The 20,476-nt window shown below is 39.7% G+C and overlaps 1 protein-coding gene across 1 annotated transcript in view; it reads right to left on the reverse strand.

The window, feature by feature from the left end:
• Nucleotides 1-19,335, reverse strand: part of SPEF2 (sperm flagellar 2) — a 99,729-nt gene extending 80,394 nt beyond the window's left edge. The window contains exons 1-6 of the mRNA XM_067464638.1: nucleotides 19,193-19,335; nucleotides 13,400-13,502; nucleotides 10,444-10,696; nucleotides 7,830-7,997; nucleotides 4,381-4,521; nucleotides 1,499-1,575 (exon numbers count right to left, since the gene is read on the reverse strand). Of these exons, the coding sequence (XP_067320739.1) occupies nucleotides 1,499-1,575; nucleotides 4,381-4,521; nucleotides 7,830-7,997; nucleotides 10,444-10,696; nucleotides 13,400-13,502; nucleotides 19,193-19,250 (800 nt within the window). The 5' untranslated portion in view covers nucleotides 19,251-19,335. The remainder of the gene's footprint in view (nucleotides 1-1,498; nucleotides 1,576-4,380; nucleotides 4,522-7,829; nucleotides 7,998-10,443; nucleotides 10,697-13,399; nucleotides 13,503-19,192) is intronic.
• Between the last annotated feature and the right edge of the window lie 1,141 nt (nucleotides 19,336-20,476).

Here is a 20,476-nt window from a genome sequence, read left to right on the forward strand (position 1 = left end):
GTGGGAGCTGAAGTTCAAAACATCTGGAGGAGCAGTTTGAGAAACTCTGGTCTAGAGCATTGCTTCTTAAACTGCTGGTCTCATCCCCAAATGGGCTCCCCTACTGTTGTCAATGTTGACAACAGTAAAATGTTTCTGAACACCACTGTTTTAGACTTTATATGACTCTGTCAGCATCAACATGCAGTGATTACAGCATTCTGCAGAAAATACCAAGCCTTGCAGAAGCCGATTTATTATCAATAAATGTTTGATTTATATCTATTTTATATAACTATACAACTGATTTGAAAAAGTTTAAGAGTCCTGTTCTAGAGAATCCATGGATCCCCAGAGGATCTTGGAAGCAAATGCCAGCAGATACCAAGGAACCATTATATATTTCTAAAAGCCTTGAGGTTCTACAGTTTGTAGCTTACTCAAACAGAAAACCCTCCACACTAGAAAACTATTCATCCAGCTATGTGGAAGATAGGTGACAAAGATGTGAGGGAAGGACATGAGCCATAGGACATTGACATTCCTCCATCAGATGATTCTAATTCTGCAGCATAGGGGTTAGTTCTGTGCAACAGAAGAGCTAATACATAATAGAAATTATAGGAAATTAGAACCAAACAGGTGTACAGGGGGAAGCATTTGGATAATTAACTCCAAATCCTAGAGAAACAGTCAAGACAAGGTACTTCCAATCTAAAATGAAAGCAGGGAGAAGAGACTGCATATCCAGAAATCAGCAGAATAACAACAACACCACTTTTTAAACATTTTGCCCTTCTCCCCAAGGGGAGTCAGAGCAGATTACAGCATATAAACAGACACAGGCAAACATTCAATGCCTCATTACAATGAAATACAATGAAACACAAATACACAGGCAAAGGTTTCTCCTTTCATGTCTGGCTCTGGAGGTGGTGGTCAACTCCGGGTCTGGGGGAGGTGCTCTTCTCTATTTCCAAGCCGAGGAGCCTGAGTTGTCTGTAGGCATCTCCTGGTCATGTCACTGGCATGATTGCATGGAGCGTCTTTTTTGCCTTTTCCCACTGAAGTGGTGCCTATTGATCTAGTCTCTTGGGCCTCCAGGTGTTTTGGACTTCAGCTCCCACAGTTCCTAACAGCTGGTAAGCTGGCTGGAATTTCTGGGAGTTGAAGTCCAAAACACCTGGAGGCCCAAAGGTTGGAAACCACTGATCTACTCACATGTGCATGTTTTCAAACTGCTAGGTTGGCAAGAGCTAGGGCTAACAGTGGGAGCTCACCCTGTCTCACGGATTTGAACTGCCGACCTTCACATCAGCAGCTTAGCAGCACAAGGGTTTAACCCATTGGACCACCCATGGCCTCTATCATGAACCTATCATTAAAGTATACAATTTCCAGACAACATGGCTTATTAACTAGATGACAGACAGTTTCAAGACCAAACAATTGTTTATGTCTATCACTACATGGTGCCACAAGGGTTAATTTTTCAGATGTGACTTGATTCACACATTACCTTTCAGTGAGCTTAGTGGGAATGATGGTCTCTTTCCTCATCTGCTTCTCAAATTTCATGATTTCTGTATATGTGTTCTAGAAAACAAGCAAGTATATTTGAAAGGCTTTTTGTTCAATACTAGAAAACAAAAGTAAACAACAATAGTGAGTCTGGGTCCATTTTTTTTTTGTCATTGAGAACCCCAATGGGGCTGCACAGACTTCGAAAAATACAAAAACAAAACCCAAAAACAAAGAGGGTAGAAAAAATCAGAAATAGCCAAAAGCTTAGAGAAGACAATTATGCTGGGGAAAATGGAAGGAAAAAGGAAGAGGGGCCGACTAAGGGCAAGATGGATGGATGGTATCCTTGAAGTGACTGGATTGACCTTGAAGGAGGTGGTGACGACCGACAGGGAGCTCTGGCGTGGGCTGGTCCATGAAGTCACGAAGAGTCGGAAACGACTGAACGAAGCCAAAAGACCATATCTGGGTGTTTTTTTAAAAAAAATATGTTTTTTTCATGTTACTGGCCACATTGTCTGATTTCAAGCTCCAATTCACATGTTAGTGTAAGACCTGCTGATTTAGGTGTCTGGTATGTATGGGAGAGAGAAACAGAGACAGAGAAAATGTATCATACTCACCCCAAAAAATGTAATTTTGTCAAGCTGTAGACTTTGAATTAGACCTTAGCTATCCAATGAATGGTCCAATACTTTCAATGCAGCAACACATGTATTAGAACTCAAAATGTATTTTTAAAAACATATACATCTTTTTTTAAAAGGTGCAAATGCCAGAATGTAATGATAGGTTAAAAAGTGTTTCAAAATGACATGGACTGGAAACATCCTTTATTGGCAGGAGCAGGCATGTAGCCGGGGAGGGGGGGGGGAGTCCACGAGAAAGCCTTACTGGGACATTATTTCAACTGTTATGTTTATTCATATCATGATCTGATCACCATGCTCAATATATCCCATATGCATGGGGGTATTGGGGTAACAATACAAAAGGTTTGCTAGGGTAGACCCTCCTTCACTCAGACTCAACCCCCCTCCGAATCAAACTCGCCCCCCCCCCCGAATCAAAATCCTGGCTACGGGCCTGGGCAGGAGAGAAAGAGGGCAGAGTGTATTAGCAGTGTGATTAGCTAACTCAAATGACTTTGGGATCAGAAAGGCAGACCTCCACCACGTCAGGTCAAGTAGACTGACTCTTCTCCGACGCCAGGTCAGATGGATTAAGTGAATGGCCCCAATACTTGTAAAAAAATTAAGGCATGGTGGGGGGGGGGGGGAGCAAAAGACCATTGAGGCCAAAGAAAAGTTGAGGCAATTCTCTACAACAGTGATGCTCAGTCTGTGTATCCCCACACATTAAATGAATTAATCTGAAAGATGTTGCCACATTCCTTTTTCCTTTCCTTCTCTTCTCTTTTTTATACTGAAAGAGCCTACAGCTGCTACTTAGAATAATAAAATCATAGAATCTTAAGAGTTAAAAGAAACCCCAAGGGTCATTCAGTCCAAACCCCTGCCATGCCAAAACACACATTCAGAGCACTCAACAGAACCAACCTTTGTTTAGAAACCTCCAGAGAAGGAGATTCTACTAAACTCCAAGATAGTATCTTACACTGTTGAACAGCTCTTACTGTCAGGAAGATTTTCTTAATATTTAGGTGGAATCTCTTCCACTTCTATTTCAATCCATTTCCCTGTGTACTAGTCTCTAGAGGAGCAGAAAATAAGCTTGCTCCATCTGTGAGGACTTTGTTTAAGTCTATATTCTTGGCAGACTTCCAACAAATATTAGGATAGTTGAAATCTTTGTAAAGTAATTTATTTAGGCCTGAGATTTGGGAATTTTAATGATTTACATTTTATTTTATTAATTGGTTTTAAATATGGTATATATGGTGTTCTATTTGTTTATTTCATTAATGATATTTTTGTAATATTTCATGTTTATTTTTGCTGTTTTAACTTTGTACGGCACTTTCAATCCCACCTATGGCAGAAAAGTGAAATAATAATAATAATAATAGATTGATAATCAATCCTGACAGAATGAGAGCAATTAAGCTTCATCTATTAAGTTATTATTGACAGAGAAAGAGAAAAGATTCCCTGTTACAAAGACATCTGACTGATGTTCATCTTTGATTATTTCATCCTCATCCATGAAGACAAAATTGCTGGAGTTTTCTTCCTGGAGCAGAAGATGCCACAAATAATTTATGCATTTTTTTCTCTCTGGATTGTAATGCCTTGAAGTGTTTTGAAAACTTGTAGGATTTTTTGTGCAAAAATACATTTTCTGTGCAAAAAACATGTTCAGGAAACACAAAGAAAATGCAGGGTTTTCACAAAAAGTACAGGGTTAGTCAAAATGAATAGGCCAATATGTATGTTTACTGTAACCTACTGTGGCCTATTCATTTTGACTAACCCTGTATTTCTCTGCATCTTGAGAAAGTTGCACAAAAGCATCACTGATCTATTATTCTTCCCAACAGCATTTCCTTTCAGGGAACCCATTTTCTGACACAGAAACGGATTATAGGAAATATTCTTTCTGTCCTTACGTATCACCAACTCTTTTCCTGCTAGAGTTCAAGCCCAACAACACCTGCATGATCGAGCCTTGGGAAGTTGTGTTTAACAACTTTTGAAATATCATACGATTACCATTTCAGTGCTATAAGAATTTTACTCCCATTAATACAGTTGTGAACATGTTGTTCAAATATTACATTTATGTCACTGATACAAGATGGATAATGTTGCAAAAACTTTTATATCACAAAAAGTTGTGGTGCCAGATCAATAATCACACAGTATGTTTCCATGTCTGTGATGTTTTTAAAAGCCATTATAAAACCTGAGAACTCACCTCGGCTTCCTTCTTCTTCCTCAGCATCTTTTGTTCTTCGATTGCCTTGACAGTATGTTGTGGCATTGGTTTTGGAATCTGGACAATGGCTGCTTGTATCTTAGCCATTATTTCATTTTGCTTTTGTTTTTCTAAAATTTTCTAAATATCCAATGAAAGGATAAATAAGCTACATAAAACTTACTACAAAATATATGCAAATTATAGCCAAGGCAAAATCACTTTAGAATCTGTTTCCAAACAAACTTCACAATAATATTTAGAAACTAGAAATATAGATTTTCTAATGATAAAAAATGTGGTTTCAGAATAACAAATTCAAATTCTATGTAATTTGCAGTTATTACAGATGAGATTTCAAGGAGATTTACCAGTTTAAGGAAGGGAAATAAGTGTATTCTGGCATCTGTAAAGAAGAACCATAACAACTGACATGTCTTCAATTAATGGTCCATGTCCCCCCCCCCCTTTAGTATGACTCCCACAGATACTTACCTTTTGTCAAATGGTGGGTCCCTCTTTGTATCCCAATACACAAACTGAAGCCATATATTTTGTGCAGATTTAGGAAAAGACCCTTATATATTATAATATATAAATTTTCTTATATATTTTGAGACTGCACTAAATGATTTTAAATCCCACTTTTACATTGCCTTTAGACTATATACTGCCCTGAGATCTTATGTCAGAGAGAAGTTCTATAAATATTTCAATAAAATACATAAGTGTTATCCACGTGGTCCCAGAACATCCTACATGAAGTTGGAGGAAGCTTGACCCTATCAGTTCCCATGGCCTTGACTGTTTGGTTTTTTTGAGGCAGTGCTTGGCGATATCAATCTTGGAACTACCACTTCCAGAATCCTCCCATACTGACTGAGTAGGTAAGAGGTAATTCAAAAGGGAAACTGTGGCATCCTCAGTCAATGTCCAGTGTCCCAGCAGGACTTGCCATTTTGCCAATTCCTCCTTTTGGAGGCTTGCAATATATTTATTTGTTTATTTAAAACATTTATATTCCGTCCTTCTCACCCCGAAAGGGACCCAGAGCAGAGCACAGCATATATATGGCAAACATTCAATGCTGGGACAAGAATTCATTATATGCATACATAAACATCAAAAACATGTAGGACTGCCTGGATCTACTATTTCCCAACAAGGCACTCCTTGGTGATGTATCTTTCCAAGGTATTGTGGGAAAGGTACATGGTGGCTCTACCCTGTTTTGCACAGGGTAGAGTGAAAAAATAAACCAGTTAAGTGAAAAAATAAACCAAGGAGATGAGAAGTGGTGTCTCTACATAAAGAAGAGGCCTGCCTGGATTCAGCTCTAAAGATTTTGCCCTCAAGCAGAATGAGGTTTATCGAATTTGCCACTAAACAACCAACTACAGATAAAAGAGAGTTAAGCCTCGCAAATGCTTCAGAACTGTGACTCAGATACACTGGAAAACTGTTATTTATATAAATGTCCCTTTTTGATTTCCCCACAGAAAATGTAGCTAAATTATATGGTCTGTCATAACAGGGCCCATTTTCTAGGAAACATGAACTGTCACATGGGGAATTTAAAGCTCCACACATATCTCCAAAGTAACAAGGAAAGAGCCTCTTAATCTTCAGTCAAACTGTAATCAAAAAGTCTTTTGGAGGTATAATTAAAATAATATTTGAATGAGGGGCAATTGTGGCAATACGTAAAGCTTGGTAAGCTAGCAAAAAAATTGACAGATGATAAAATAATCGCTTCCAGGAAGGAAGGCTATATATAAAAAAAGCTTCCATGTTTATAGTTGTTGTCAATGCTGGTGTGCATCTAGATATACATCCCCAGATATTTCCTTTGATACACAGAGCGATGCATATACTATAAAAAAATACCCAGTTGTTCCATGTAACAAATTGCTTATAGCTATAAGTAGATAAAACAATCAAACCCAATGCACTACAATACAGTATTTTTCAAATTGCCTGCTACAATGACCACAGAAAATTTTCCTTATGCCAATGCAATAGGAATGTATTTTGCATCTGCAATAATACATTTATTAAGTACGGAGATCAACAAAAGCCTTTACAAATTAGAGCCGAAAATAGATGGTGTCAATCAGAGAGCTAAGGTGAAAAAGTTGTGAAGGAAATCAATGGAAAATGGAATGAGTTCTCTTGTTCCTAGTACAAGTCAAGCTTTGATTTTGGGTTTAATATATCCTGGAAGTTTTCTATGTTTTTGTTCATGTATTCCTGTTCAAGTTTTACTAGTTATACCTTCTTAAGTGTAAACTTGTGCTGTTTCTGTTATTTTTGGCTGTTCCTGGACTTGGTTACCTCTGGAACTTTCTGAGACATTTGGATGATTGTTTGGTTATCACCTATTGCTAAACCTTCTTGGATTAAATGTCTTCCTTTCTTAATCCTGATTTTATATGCGTTTATATGTTTTTACAATAAACTGTTTGCTTTTATTCCTGGACTCTAGTGTGGTGCGGTGATCATAGAGTTTTCAGGCCTGGAGTGCAACAGGGTTTTGGATTTTTTAAAAGGTTGCAACTGGATTTTGATGAAGGAGATAACTGCATTGTTGCACTTATCAGTACATATTGTTGCACAAATACAGTATTGTTGCACTGTATTTCTTATGTTCAAACAGTTCACAATAATAAGAAAAAATAAATATGGAATTCAACCATAAAAGTTAATAATTATTTCTGAAACAACACAAATGCAACTAACAACTAAACAGTACTTCTGTCAACAATATGAACTGGGTCTGGGTACAAACTTGTAATCATGGCACCTGTTGCAAAGTTGGCTAAATCTGCTGTCTATCTATCAGGATGTAAGCTATAATGTTTAGTACTGGCTATAGCTCTGAGATGTCATCAAGAGCAGTCCTGTGTGAAATGAATTACAGCAATCAATTTGATGAAGGTTTTACCTTTACCTTTAAATAAACCAATGAGTTTCTGCTGTAAAAGTGAGTGAAGTTTTCATAAGATATGCCAGTGGTAAAAGTCCAGGTTATCTCTGTTACCGGCTTATTCAGGAACAAAACATGACTTCAAAGCAACCTAAATTCTGTGTCAGCTGAGAAGACAGATACCCATCTCTGTCATTATAAGCCAGTTACATCCCTCCAGAAGGTTGTGATTATTCACTAACATTACTTACAGTAAAGAAAGAAACTAAGTTACAAATCTTAGCAAATTCACACAAAATTTTACAATTTGTTTTCATTTATTTTGGTTCCAATTAACAGTATACTCTCATACACACTGACTCAGAAATAATTCCCATAAATTTTAATAAGATGTCCTCCTTGCTAAATGAATTTACAATTGTACACTTAAAAAGTTCACAAATAAAAAGCAATGTATAATCAACACTTATAATCAGCACTTTTACAACCTTGGGGTCAAATAGGAATTAAAATATGTTTTCACCTTTTCCATGTCTTCCACTTTTCTCCCCTGGATTTTCTTTGCTTGTTCTTGCTTTGCCAATTGCATAGAATATATTTTACTTTCCAGGTCCTTGGCTTTTTTGTGAAAGCTGTCTGAAATCTGCAGAAGTACCAGTTCTGTCTGCCGTGGTACCAGGCTTTTAAGGCGCTGAAATGAGAATGCAATGCAAACAATTTGAAGGAATTATTAATCACATTCCCAGCTTGGAAATGTTCCGTTGTGACTATAATTTCAAAATCATGGGGAATTACTAGATGGGGAATTCTGGGAGTTATAGACCACAAAGAAGAAACATACACTGGTCCAACTCTCCATCTAGCCCAGAGGTTCTCAAGCTGTGGGTCCCCAGATGTTTTGGCCTTAAAATCCCAGAAATCCTAACCACTGGTAAACTGGGTGGGATTTCTCAGAGTTTTAGGCCAAAACACCTGGGGGACCCACAGCTTGAGAACCACTGATCTAGCCCAATTATTTGATTTTTGACACATTCCAGAACCTTAGACACAGAGAGAATATAACCTAATACCTGCTGGTTTAACTAGAGATGAAAAGATTGAATCTGGATCCTTCAGCATGTAAATCATTAGCTCTACAAGTGAGCAATATTCCCCTTTCATGCAATTAAAGTAATGAAACTCACATCTGAAATTTAGAAACCCAAATCATCTTGTTCTTGTGTTGGATAGCCTTAGTTATAAGAAGTGTTTTGAGTTCAAGGCTAAATGAATAATCAACTTGATAGCAAGGAATTTGGCCAAATAATCAATCTAGATAAATAATGAAATGTTTTGATTGGCTTCCTCTCCACAGTAAAAAGGAACTGAGGAATACACATCCAGCACTGAAAGCTGGTTTATAGTGGCTAGCTATATTTTTCCAGAACTTCACACAGAAATCTTTTCCACACCTAACTGGAGATGACAAGGTTTGAATCAGGATTTTTCATATGTACAACTGAACTACAGCCATTCAATAAATAAATACAATGCAGCAGAGCACAATAATTTAAACAGGCATTTCTGATTTTTTTTCTTTGTAGTTAAATGTATTTTACAGATTTATTTCTCTTCCATCAGAGATGAAACAATAGAGCAGATACATTTTCTGTTGCTCCACTGTATTTTTGCCCAGAGAATATTTTTCATACAAGTTCAAGTGTATTTACTACTAAAATGGAAGGTCCTCAGTATTTCAGACTTATGTGCCAATTTAACTTAAATGTACATGCAGCACAGATATCGGAGACACAGCTCAGAGGAAAATGCAATGAATCCATCTCCATCCCAAGTGATAGCTCGTGGGGACTATTGCCGATTTTCTAACTGAAGCTACATGTGTACAACTTCGTCTACTTGATTCTTTCTGGAACAACATGGCCCACTTATTTGGATCACAGTGGCTCATCCATTTATGATTATGTTCAATATTACTGGTTAACTGGTTAGAGGAGATGGATGGTGTATGCCAGAAATATCTGCATGGACAGAGTCGCTCACCCTAACTCCAGAGGCATTTATCAATGTTGAATGAGTTAGGAAAAGAAATGGCAAGTTTATGTATGAGATTTCTTATAGATGACTTCATAACCTCAAATTGCGGCCCACCAGCTGTTTTGGTCTCCAGCTCCAAGAAGCGCAAGCCAGATTGTTCAATTATTAGGAATTCTGGAAGTTAGAGGTCCAAACAGTTGGAGGGTGGCTGGCTGAGGATGCCTGAACTAAACGGTTTTGAGAGGATGCTTTGAAAAATCAGCATAAAGGTACTGAAATAAAAATGTGTCACTAAACTAGGACTCATCAATTTCGTGAAGTTAGACTTTTGGTGTTGTTTGTGTTTGTTTGAAGCCCATCTTCATCCAAGAGAAATACAAAATGTAGCAAAAGAAGTAGAATGTCAACATTTCAGTGTGAATCTGGCCTGTAGCACGTGGTTAATTTAAAGTTACTTGTGATCTCAGAATACAAGTTTATAATGCAGAGGATATTGAGGGACAGATACATTCTCAAAGTTTTGCAAAACTAATATTCTTTATTTAGACTTTGTGGCAATTTTCCAAAATGGAAAAAGATTGAGCCCTGCCCAGCAACTGAGCAGATCAAGGAGAAATTAAAAAATCTATTACTCTAATATGCTGAAGTCCTGGAGTGTAGAACTCAATGGAACAGTAATGATGCCTCTGACAGAGAATCAACAGCCATGTAGAATTTGTCGGTTCCAATAGAAAGCACCAGGTACACTTTGATGCAAATGTCAATTAAAATCTATGCACAGCTTCACACACAAAGTGAAACCTTTGTGCCTTATAAGTGTTTCCTGCTTGTTGGCTCTTAGGAAACGTTGGAGATCCAGCATTTTTTGTTCAGTAGTTTGTCAGGGTGGGCAAACCACAGAGTTTTTTAAAAAATACAAATGCACAAAATGATTTTTAAAAATATTTTGATTGCAGCTAGGAGAGGAAAAACATAACTCAAATTTATATTCAGTTTATCTCTTAATTCCCTTCCCAACCCAACCTCTGACGCACAATGTGCCTCTGCTATTTTCCCAAAGTACCTCTCAAGGAACAACAGCATCCTCATAGAAACAAGCTCACCTCTCGATACATCTCTGTTCCTACACTTCTGAGCTTTGCGTGTGCTGAGGGTCTCATTGCATCCATGGCAACCCCAGTGAGCCCTGCTTTCTTCTTCTTCTCCAGAGCTACGTACAACTGGTATATGAGTTTTGTGGCAGCTCCATGCTGCTCTGTCATGATGTTTCGGGCTACGTTTTGGTCAAATTGCACTTTCAAAAGTTGAAGGGTGGGCTCCATCCGAGAAAAATTGTTAAGCTTTGCACTAGCAACCCTATAAAAGTTTAATACAAAATAAATACTTCATTACATAAGGCCCTTCCTACTTCAAGTCTTCCCTTAAACCCATCACCATTTACAACCAACAGTTGAATTCAGATCAGTTCAGTCTAACTTCATCCAACACCCAGCCCTACGATATGCTGCTTGCACTATCTCATGCCCTGCCCTTTTATAGCCTGGGCCCATTGTACTACTGACAATGGGTTTGTTGAATATTGTTTTGATTGAGTTTTAATGTTGCTGTGCTATACTCTTATGTCCTATTGAATTGTGCTTTTATCTGAATTGGTATATTTAACTATGTTTTTATTTTAATTGTGTTTTTACTTTGATAGATTGTTTTGTATTTGTGTTTGTAGATATTTTGTCGCATATGTAATCCGCCCTGAGTCCCTTTAGAGATGGTGGTGGGGTATAATAATAAAGTTGTAGTTGTAGTAGTATTAGTAGTAGTAGTTATCATTATTATTATTATTATTATTATTATTATTATTAGCTTTAGCCCTCTGAAATTAGAGAGACTTGTGTTTGTAGCTTTAGCCAAAGAGGTCAATGAAGGTTAAGTCTGACAAATATAATCCTGGATCTACCGGAGTGCTTCAACATCTTTCAGCATGATCAGGTAGCTATTTCAGCATGATTCAGGTAACTATTAATATTACTTTCCATTGAAGACATATAGTACTATCGAGACTGGGGAATTATCTGTTTTAGAAACACTGATAAAGAGCATCAGATGTTTCAGAAGGAGTGATCAGAAGGAGGACATTACTTGAAGTAATCTTGTCTTGGAGCTCCATCTGAATCTACTGCAGATATGAACTATGCTATTGTGTGCAGAATTGTAGGTTTGGAAGGAATCCCAAGGACCACCTAGTACAATCCATTGCAGGAACCTACAACTCAAACAGTCATCGAATCTCTCCATAAACTTCTTGTGAATTACAAGTCTAGTGTTTTCTGAGACAGTTTGCTGTCAAACAGTTCTTACCATATGGACATTGAAATTTTCTCACTTGAAACTAGATTCCACGGGTTAGGGTTCCAAACTCTAAGACCCGTCGCAAACTCTGTTCCTGCGGGAGCAAGCCTTGCTAGCACGTCCCTGACGTCATGAGACTCCGCCTCTTGCCCCGCCCCTTTCTCCGCCTCTTTCTCCTTGCGAGAGTGGTTTTTCCTTTGCTAGGGCAGCATTGCCAGCATACTCTCTCAGTTGGCAGAATTCAACTGAGAGAAAATGCGGGCAATGCTGCCCTAGCAAAGGAAAAACCACGCTGGTAAAGAGAAAGGGGCGGAGAAAGGGGCGGGGAGAGAGGCGCAGGCTCATGACGTCAGGGACGTGCTAGCAAGGTTTGCTCCCGCAGGAACAGAGTTTGCAACGGCTCTAAAGCAGCAGAAAATAACGTTGTTGACTTTTTTTTCATATTTCAGCTCTTCATATATTTTAAAATGGCTGCTAAATTGTATCATATTGAGCAAATTGAACTCTCACAAGAAGGCAAGATCACTAAACTGAGATTGTCATACTTTGGCTATATCATGAGGAGACATGACACAGTATAAAAGACAATAATGCTTGGCAAAGTAGAAAGCATTAGGAAAAGAAGAGGGCCATATTCCAGATGAAGGACTCAGGGCCCTTCCACACAGTCCTATATCCCAGAATATCGTATGTTAAAGTTGACTTGACAGAATCAAGAATAACAACAAACAGTATCACCTTTCAGTCTTTTCTTCTTGAAGCTGAAAACTCCTACTTCCTTTAACTGTTCCTCATAAATCAGTGGTTCCCAATATTTAATCCAGGTATTTTGGACTTCAGCTCCCACAATTCTAACACTGGGGGCCCTTCCACACAGTCCTATATCCCAGAATATCAAGGCAGAAAATCCCACATTATCTGAGGGTGGACTCACATAACCCACTTCAAAGCAGATATTGTGGGATTCTCTGCCTCGGTATTCTGGGATTTAGGGGTGTGTGGAAGGGCCCCTAGTCAGCTGGCTAGGATTTCTGGGAGCTGAAGTCCAAAACAACTGGAGGAACAAAGGTTAGGAACCACTGTCATAGACCATTGGGTCTCTAAGTCCTCTAAGTCCTTCATCATATTGGTGGCCCACCTCTGAAAATTTTTCAGCTTTTCAATTCCTTTCTTAAACTGTGGTGATCAGAACAGCATTACAGGCAAGTTGTGATCAAAGCAGAAAACAATGGTGCTATTAGTTCTTTAATTTAGTCACTACAGTTCTTTCAGTGCAGTCCAGAACTCTAAAAGACTGATTTTAACTTTTAGACTAATTTTAACTTTTAATGTTTAATAATATGGAATTTTTTAAAGGATTATCAAACCTCTAATACTTGTTTATTACAGTTCCTAATTATTTGTATGTATATTTTTTAATATGATGTGAGCCACCTTGGGTTCGTTCTGGAGAAAGGCATCATAGAAATCACCAAAATAAATAAATAATAGCTTTCCTTGCCAACTATCCCCACTGTTACCTCATTTAGGCTTGCAATTTATTAAGAATCCTAGATCCTTTCTACCATGCTACCGTCAAGCCAGGTATCTTCCATCCCTTATTTAAGAATTTGGTTTTTCATGACTTTGCTTTTCTTATGATCAATGTTTGTTTGGCTTGATTCAATTTACCAATCTCATAAACACGATTAAAGTTGTGCTAAAGGTACAAACCTGCTTTGTGAAAATTGATCAAAGTCATCTTGAAGTTCAAACTTGTGCAGAAGTTCTCCAATGAGATAACCAGAAGAAAATTCTCTGGAGAAAGACTCCTTATCTGATTTAATTTTGAAGAGAAAAAGGAATAGTTTTTAAAACACACCCTGACAAAACTGGTGGCCATTGCATTTTTTATTTTCTCTATTTGATTGAATATAAGAACTGATTCACATGTAATGATAATGACGTGGGAGCAGCTTCCTTTTAGCTTCTTTCTATGTATCTGCAAAAACATCTAGATAGGTGTTTCTTTCACAAATTGGATGGAATCATGTCACTCATGATTCCCTTTAATTATATCCCATTTTTTACCCTGCAGCAGTACTGGGATTCAAGCTGGCTTACAAATTAACAAAGACAGAATCTGGATCAAAGATATGGAAGTTTGTCATTACAACGTAGTTAACATGTTCAGATTTTAAGACAGCACTTAATTTAAAAATCTCATCTGGCAGGCTTTTCAAACTAACTTATTTTTACTCCATTACTGAAAACCTGTGAAACTAGAACTCTCTTTTCTAGCCAATGGAAGGACAGCAAAAAGGGGACATTCTAGCCTCTCAGGGAAAGCAGTTCTAGAACCCCGGAGCAGCCACCAAAGAGAACCTCTCTTGTCTCCCAACTAGATATGCCTTTGAGAGTAGTTGGACATTGAAAAGTGTTTATTCTAAAGATGCTTTTAAATAAAATCCATTGTGTATGATAATTAGTAATAGTACAGTGCTGATTTCACTGTAGCCCAACAAGATCATGATGAATCACCCTATCATCAACTTTCATTTTGCAATTTTATATATGGGACACCATTTTATTATGTCACTGTATATAACTGGACAAGAGTATCCACGGATTTTGCTATCCACCAAACTCTAGGGGCCCACTCCATACTAGAATCAATGTTTACATTCTTCACTTTTCAAGATGTGTCAGTCTTCTGAGAAGGGCCGGCTCTGTAAGGCTGAAGTCCACAAAAACGTTTATTAAACATAATGCCTGAAAGTGTTAAAAGTATATTCTTGAGTGATGATAGCCTCTCCCACAACCCTAAGAGAAATCTAGTCATTCTGATTCAAATTAGGGGGATTTCTTCTCTAATTTGGTGGATGATGTTTTCTCTGTAGAGAAGGCATTTGTAGCTGAAACAAAGGGAACTACAAGATAAACACCTACCTATGAGAACTGTCTGACCTCTAGAGTCCTTATTAATTGAGGGAACTAAACCACTTTGTCCAGGCCCTGGGTGATGAAAATCCTCTCTCCCTTTCTTTCCCCCATGGTAATTTCAGAGATGTGAAGGGATTGTTATGCAACTCAGAACAAACACTGTATACCACAGGGATTTCAATTAAGAAGCTTTCATTTGATGAAGTGTGGGGATGTACATACACAAACCTGTCTACTTGGGGTCTTAACGCAAGCTTTCTCAAACTGGGAACTGCTTCACAAAGTACTTTCCAGAAATGCAAAATGGGTAAAGAAATAATGATAAATTTAACATCCCAAACAATTGTTGTTGTTGCTGGAGCCCCCGGTGTCGCAGTGGGTTAAACCCCTGTGCCGGCAGGACTGAAGACCGACAGGTCGCAGGTTCGAATCTGGGGAGAGGCGGATGAGCACCCTCTATCAGCTCCAGCTCTCCATGCAGGGACACAAGAGAAGCCTCCCACAAGGATGGCAAAACATTGAAACATCCGGGCATCCCCTGGGCAACGTCCTTGCAGACGGCCAATTATCTCACACCAGAAGCGACTTGCAATTTCTCAAGTCGCTCCTGACACGACAAAAAAAATTGTTGTTGCTCTTGTGTGCCTTTAAATCATTTCTGACTTATAGCAGCCCTAAGGAGAAACTATAACAGGGTTTTCTTGACAAAAGTTTTCAAGGAGGCTGAGACAGTGTGTCTTGCCTAAGGTCACCCAGTGTGTTTCTATAGCCAAGCAAGGATTCGAACCCTGAACATCAAGTTCATAATCCAATGCAGGCTTTAAACAAATACATAGTATTTGTTTATTTATTTATTTCTGACATTTCTACCCTGTCCTTCTCAACTCCCGAGGGGGGACTCAGGGAGCCTTACAACTGGCAACAATTCAATGCTGTAACATACACAAATATAAACAACAATTTAAAACAATAAATAAAACATTTAACAGTTAAAACAAATTAAAACAGTTAAAACAAATTAAAACATTATTATCAAACCATATATCAATTTCCAGTAAGCAGCAACATGTAATTTTGTTGTCTAATACAAAGTTTGAATACCATCATCCAATAAAAACACATTTTATTGCACAATGCTGAATCAGATATATATATATATATACATACATTTGTACATAAAGACATGATAGAAACCAAAAAGCAACCCCCATGCCCCCCTTTTGTCCCTTATTAAAGGTTCTATCTAGATATGACCTAATAAAATTTAAAGAACACCGCTGAATCAGAGCAAAGGAATCAGCAATTCTGTTACTTTACTTATCACAAATTAGGACATCCCTGCAGTTGCATCTTTCTCCCCAGAAACTGGCATTCTTAATGGAGAACCATCAAAATTAGTCTTCAATAGCTTTATTCTTTATTTTTAGCCTTATCCTAACATTGTTTAAGGGCACCCACATTTGTGACCATTATTATTATATCTTGATAGTTTTACAATGTGCAGTGCTGCAAAATCTTTACGTGCAAAAATGTTAACTATTTCTTTATTACCCGAAACTCAGAATTCAGAATAATTATGATGACACTGGCAAATCCAGATTTCAGGACCCCAGTTTCAACATCAAGAACAAGGAAGTTGCACAAAATTCCTCCCAAGTATTTTTCAACAGTAGTTCACTGACTAGTGCCTCCTTTTCTTCACACCCCTCAACTCTACTGAAGAATAGAATCAACATTCCTGCAAATTACTTATTGTAAACTAGCTATCCCCTGCTACGCATTGCTGTGGCCCAGTCTTGTGAGCTGGAAAATAAAGTAATGAGAAAGTGTTGGTTTCTTATATATGTAATGTCTTGATGCTTGTGGGTTAAAAGTATTTCTTGTTGTTTCTTTGTCAGTGTTGATGTGGAGATTGTTTTGCCTGCTCTGGAACATACAACATATCATTGTCCTTCTTTAGAAGTCCCTTTCAAATCTATGATACTATATCTGTGTAGGAAGTTTGCCCTAATTCTCTCGTTGGTGGGGTTCAGAATGCTCTTTGATTGTAGGTGAACTATAAATCCCAGTAACTACAACTCCCAAATGTCAAGGTCTATTTTACCCAAACTTCATCTGTGTTCATATTTGGGCATATTGAGTATTTGTGCCAAGTTTGGTCCAGAACCATCATTGTTTGAGTCCACATTGCTCTCTGGATGTAAGTGAACTGCAACTCCCAAACTCAAGGTCAATGCCCACCAAACCCTTCCAGTATTCTCTGTTTGTCATTGGAGTTCTGTGTGGTGATTGGTTCAAGACTGGTTCAATTCCATCATTGGTGGGGTCACCAAAGACCATTAGAAAACACAGTATTTTCTGTTGGTCATGGGGGTTCTGTGTGGGAAGTTTGGCCCAATTCTATCATTGGCGGGGTTCAGAATGCTCTTTGATTGTAGATTAACTATAAATCCCAGTAACTACAACTCCCAAATGACATTTTTTTGTATGATGGTCACTCCTTGGGTTAATAGGCATTTTGTGGCCAAATTTGGCGGCAATTCGTCCAGTGGTTTTTGAGTTATGTTAATCCCACAAAAGAACATTACATTTTTATTTATATAGATAGACAACAAATTCCTTGTTGCTCAGGGAAATATTATTTCCTTAGAAATTCTCAACATTACTTCATGGCTGATTGTGGAGGAGGAAGAATTTGTTAATCCGCTGGCATCTATTTTTCAATGGCAATCAAAGGAAAGGAAGTAAATCTAAGAAAAATGTGTTGTCGAAGGCTTTCATGGCCGGAATCACTGGGTTGCTGTGAGTGTTCCGGGTTGTATGGCCGTGTTCCAGAAGCATTCTCTCCTGATTTTTCCATTTGCCTAGTTTCCAACAGACCTCACAACCTCTCAGCGTGCATGCCATAGATGTGGGCAAAATGTCAGGAGAGAATGCTTCTGGAACATGGCCATACATCCCAGAAAACTCAAGTTTGCCCATGCCTGCCTTAGGCTGACAATCTAATTAAGAGATGACACAAAAGGAAAAGGAAAAAGAGATGACACAAAAGGAAAAGAGATGACACAAAAGGAAAAGGAAAAAGGGATGACAATGGGAGAGAGTATTATTCATGAGTTTTTAATAGCTTTTGTCCTCCCAACCTTGTGAAACGTGGACTGTCTACAGATATCACATGCAACTCCTGGAACGATTCCATCAGTGCTGCCTCCAGAAAATCCTGCAAATCTCTTGGGAAGACAGGCGGACAAACGTCAGCGTGCTGGAAGAAGCAAAGACCACCAGCATTGAAGCGATGGTCGTCTGCCATCAACTCCGCTGGACCAGCCACGTTGTCCGGATGCCTGACCACCGTCTCCCAAAGCAGTTGCTCCACTCTGAACTCAAGAACAGAAAATGGAATGTTGGAGGACAGGAAAAGAGATTTAAAGATGGGCTCAAGGTAAAGGTAGTCCCCTGGCATTAAGTCCAGTCATGTCTGACTCTGGGGTATGGTGCTCATCTCCATTTCTAAGCTGAAGAGCCGGCGTTGTTCATGGACACCTCCAAGGTCATGTGGCTGGCATGACTGCATGGAGCGCCGTTACCTTCCCACCGGAGCGGTACCTATTGATCTACTCACATTTGCATGTTTTCGAACTGCTAGGTTGGCAGAAGCTAGGGCTGACAGCGGAAGCTCACGCCGCTCCCCGGAATCGAACCTGCGACCTTTCGATCAACAAGCTCAGCAGTGCGCCACCGGGGGCTCCCGATGGGCTCAAAGCCAACCTTAAAAACTCTGGCATAGACACTGAGAACTGGGAAGCCCTGGCCCTTAAGTGCTCCAGCTGGAGGTCAGCTGTGACCAGCAGTGCTGCAGAATTTGAAGAGGCATGAGTGGAGGGTGAAAGAGGGAAACGTGCCAGGAGGAAGGCGCGTCAATCCAACTCCGACCGAGACCGCCTTCTAACTGGAAACCAATGTACTCACTGCGGAAGAAGATGCAGATCAAGAATAGGGCTCCACAGCTACCTATGGACCCACAAGACTACTGATCATGGAAGGCTATCCTACTCATCCAAGGAGGGATCGCCTAAGTATTCATGAGTGACAGCATAGTGTAGTAGTAGTTGAGCCATGAACTAAGACTCTGAAGATGAGGGCTAGAATCTTTGCACAGCCATGGAAACCCACTTGGGAAAGTCACACTCTCTCAGCCTCAAAGGAAGACAAACAAATCTTGACACAAAAAGCCAGTGACAGGTTTGCTCTAGAGTGCATCTACACTGTAGAATCAATGTGGTTTGATACCACTTTGGGCCCTTCCACACAGCCCTAAATCCCAGAATATCAAGGCAGAAAATCCCACAATATGTGCTTTGAACTGGGTTACCTGAGCCCACCCTCAGGTAATGTGGGATGTTCTGCCTTGATATTTTGGGATATAGGGCTGTGTGGAAGGGGCCTTTAAACTGCCATGGCTCAACACTATACACAGTCTATCCATGGAAGGCATTAATTCATTGCACAAACAATGATACATCTGATAATATTCCCTCTGCATAAACCTCTCTCCAAGGCAGCCGCCTCAGAGCTCGGCCTCACCCACTGTGCGCGAGAGCCTCACTTCCCGGTTCAGCCAATCACAGAGAATGTCCGTCATGGCCGCGAGCCGGGGCTCCTCGCGCCCCTTCTCCGCTTCGCTGCTGCCGCTGCTGCTGGGCGCGAGACCGGCTCGAGCGTTCCGCGTCCCGTCACCATGACAACCGAGGCAGCTCGCGCAGGCGCAGATAAGAGAAAGGCAGAACAAGGCGGGCAGGTGGAGGAAATTCACTAGCTGGCCGAATTTGTCACGCCTTGAACGCGCCTGCGCAGTCGAAAAGGGACTTTTCCGGTGTGCCAAGCATTTTTTTTTTTGAGACAAACGAATCCATGTACTTTGACAGGACATTATTCATTGCTATGGAATCCATCCTGGGAGTGATAGTTTGGTGAGGCAGCAGCACTCTTTGGCAAAGAAGGGTCTGGAGAACAAGCCCTATGAGTAGCGGCTTAAGGAGCTGGGCATGTTTAGCCTGAAGAAGAGAAGACCGAGAGGAGATATGATAACCATGTATAAATATGTGAGAGGAAGCCACAGGGAGGAGGGAGCAAGCTTGTTTTCTGCTTCCTTGGAGACTAGGACGCGGAACAATGGCTTCAAACTACAAGAGAGGAGATTCCATCTGAACATGAGGAAGAACTTCCTGACTGTGAGAGCCGTTCAGCAGTGGAACTCTCTGCCCCGGAGTGTGGTGGAGGCTCCTTCTTTGGAAGCTTTTAAACAGAGGCTGGATGGCCATCTGTCAGGGGTGATTTGAATGCAATATTCCTGCTTCTTGGCAAGGGGTTGGACCTGATGGCCCATGAGGTCTCTTCCAACTCTTTGATTCTATGATTCTAGACCCATTCTCAGAGTGGTTTGGCCACCTGAAACAGTGAATGCATGCATCCACACTGTAGAATCAATACAGTTTCAGAATTCCATAACATGGAGTCATGCCAGTTAAAGTGGTGTCAAATTGCATCAATTCTACAATGTAGATCCATTCTCAAAGGTGGTTTTGCCACCTGAAACAGTGAATACATGTATCCACACTGTAGAATCAATGCAGTTTCAGACTACTTATAGAGTGATGCCAAACTGCATCAGTTTTATAGTGTACATCAGGCATGGGCAAACTTCGACCCTCTGGGTGCTTTGGACTTCAACTCCCACAATTCCTAACAGCCTACCGGCTGTTAGGAATTGTGGGAGTTGAAGTCCAAAACACTCAGAGGGCCAAAGTAGATGCACCCAAAGTTATCCATATTTGCAGGTACTGATCCTTGTCCTAAATACAAGGATCA

Source organism: Anolis sagrei, chromosome 2 (genome assembly GCF_037176765.1).
Source record: "Anolis sagrei isolate rAnoSag1 chromosome 2, rAnoSag1.mat, whole genome shotgun sequence".
NCBI lineage: Eukaryota > Metazoa > Chordata > Lepidosauria > Squamata > Dactyloidae > Anolis > Anolis sagrei.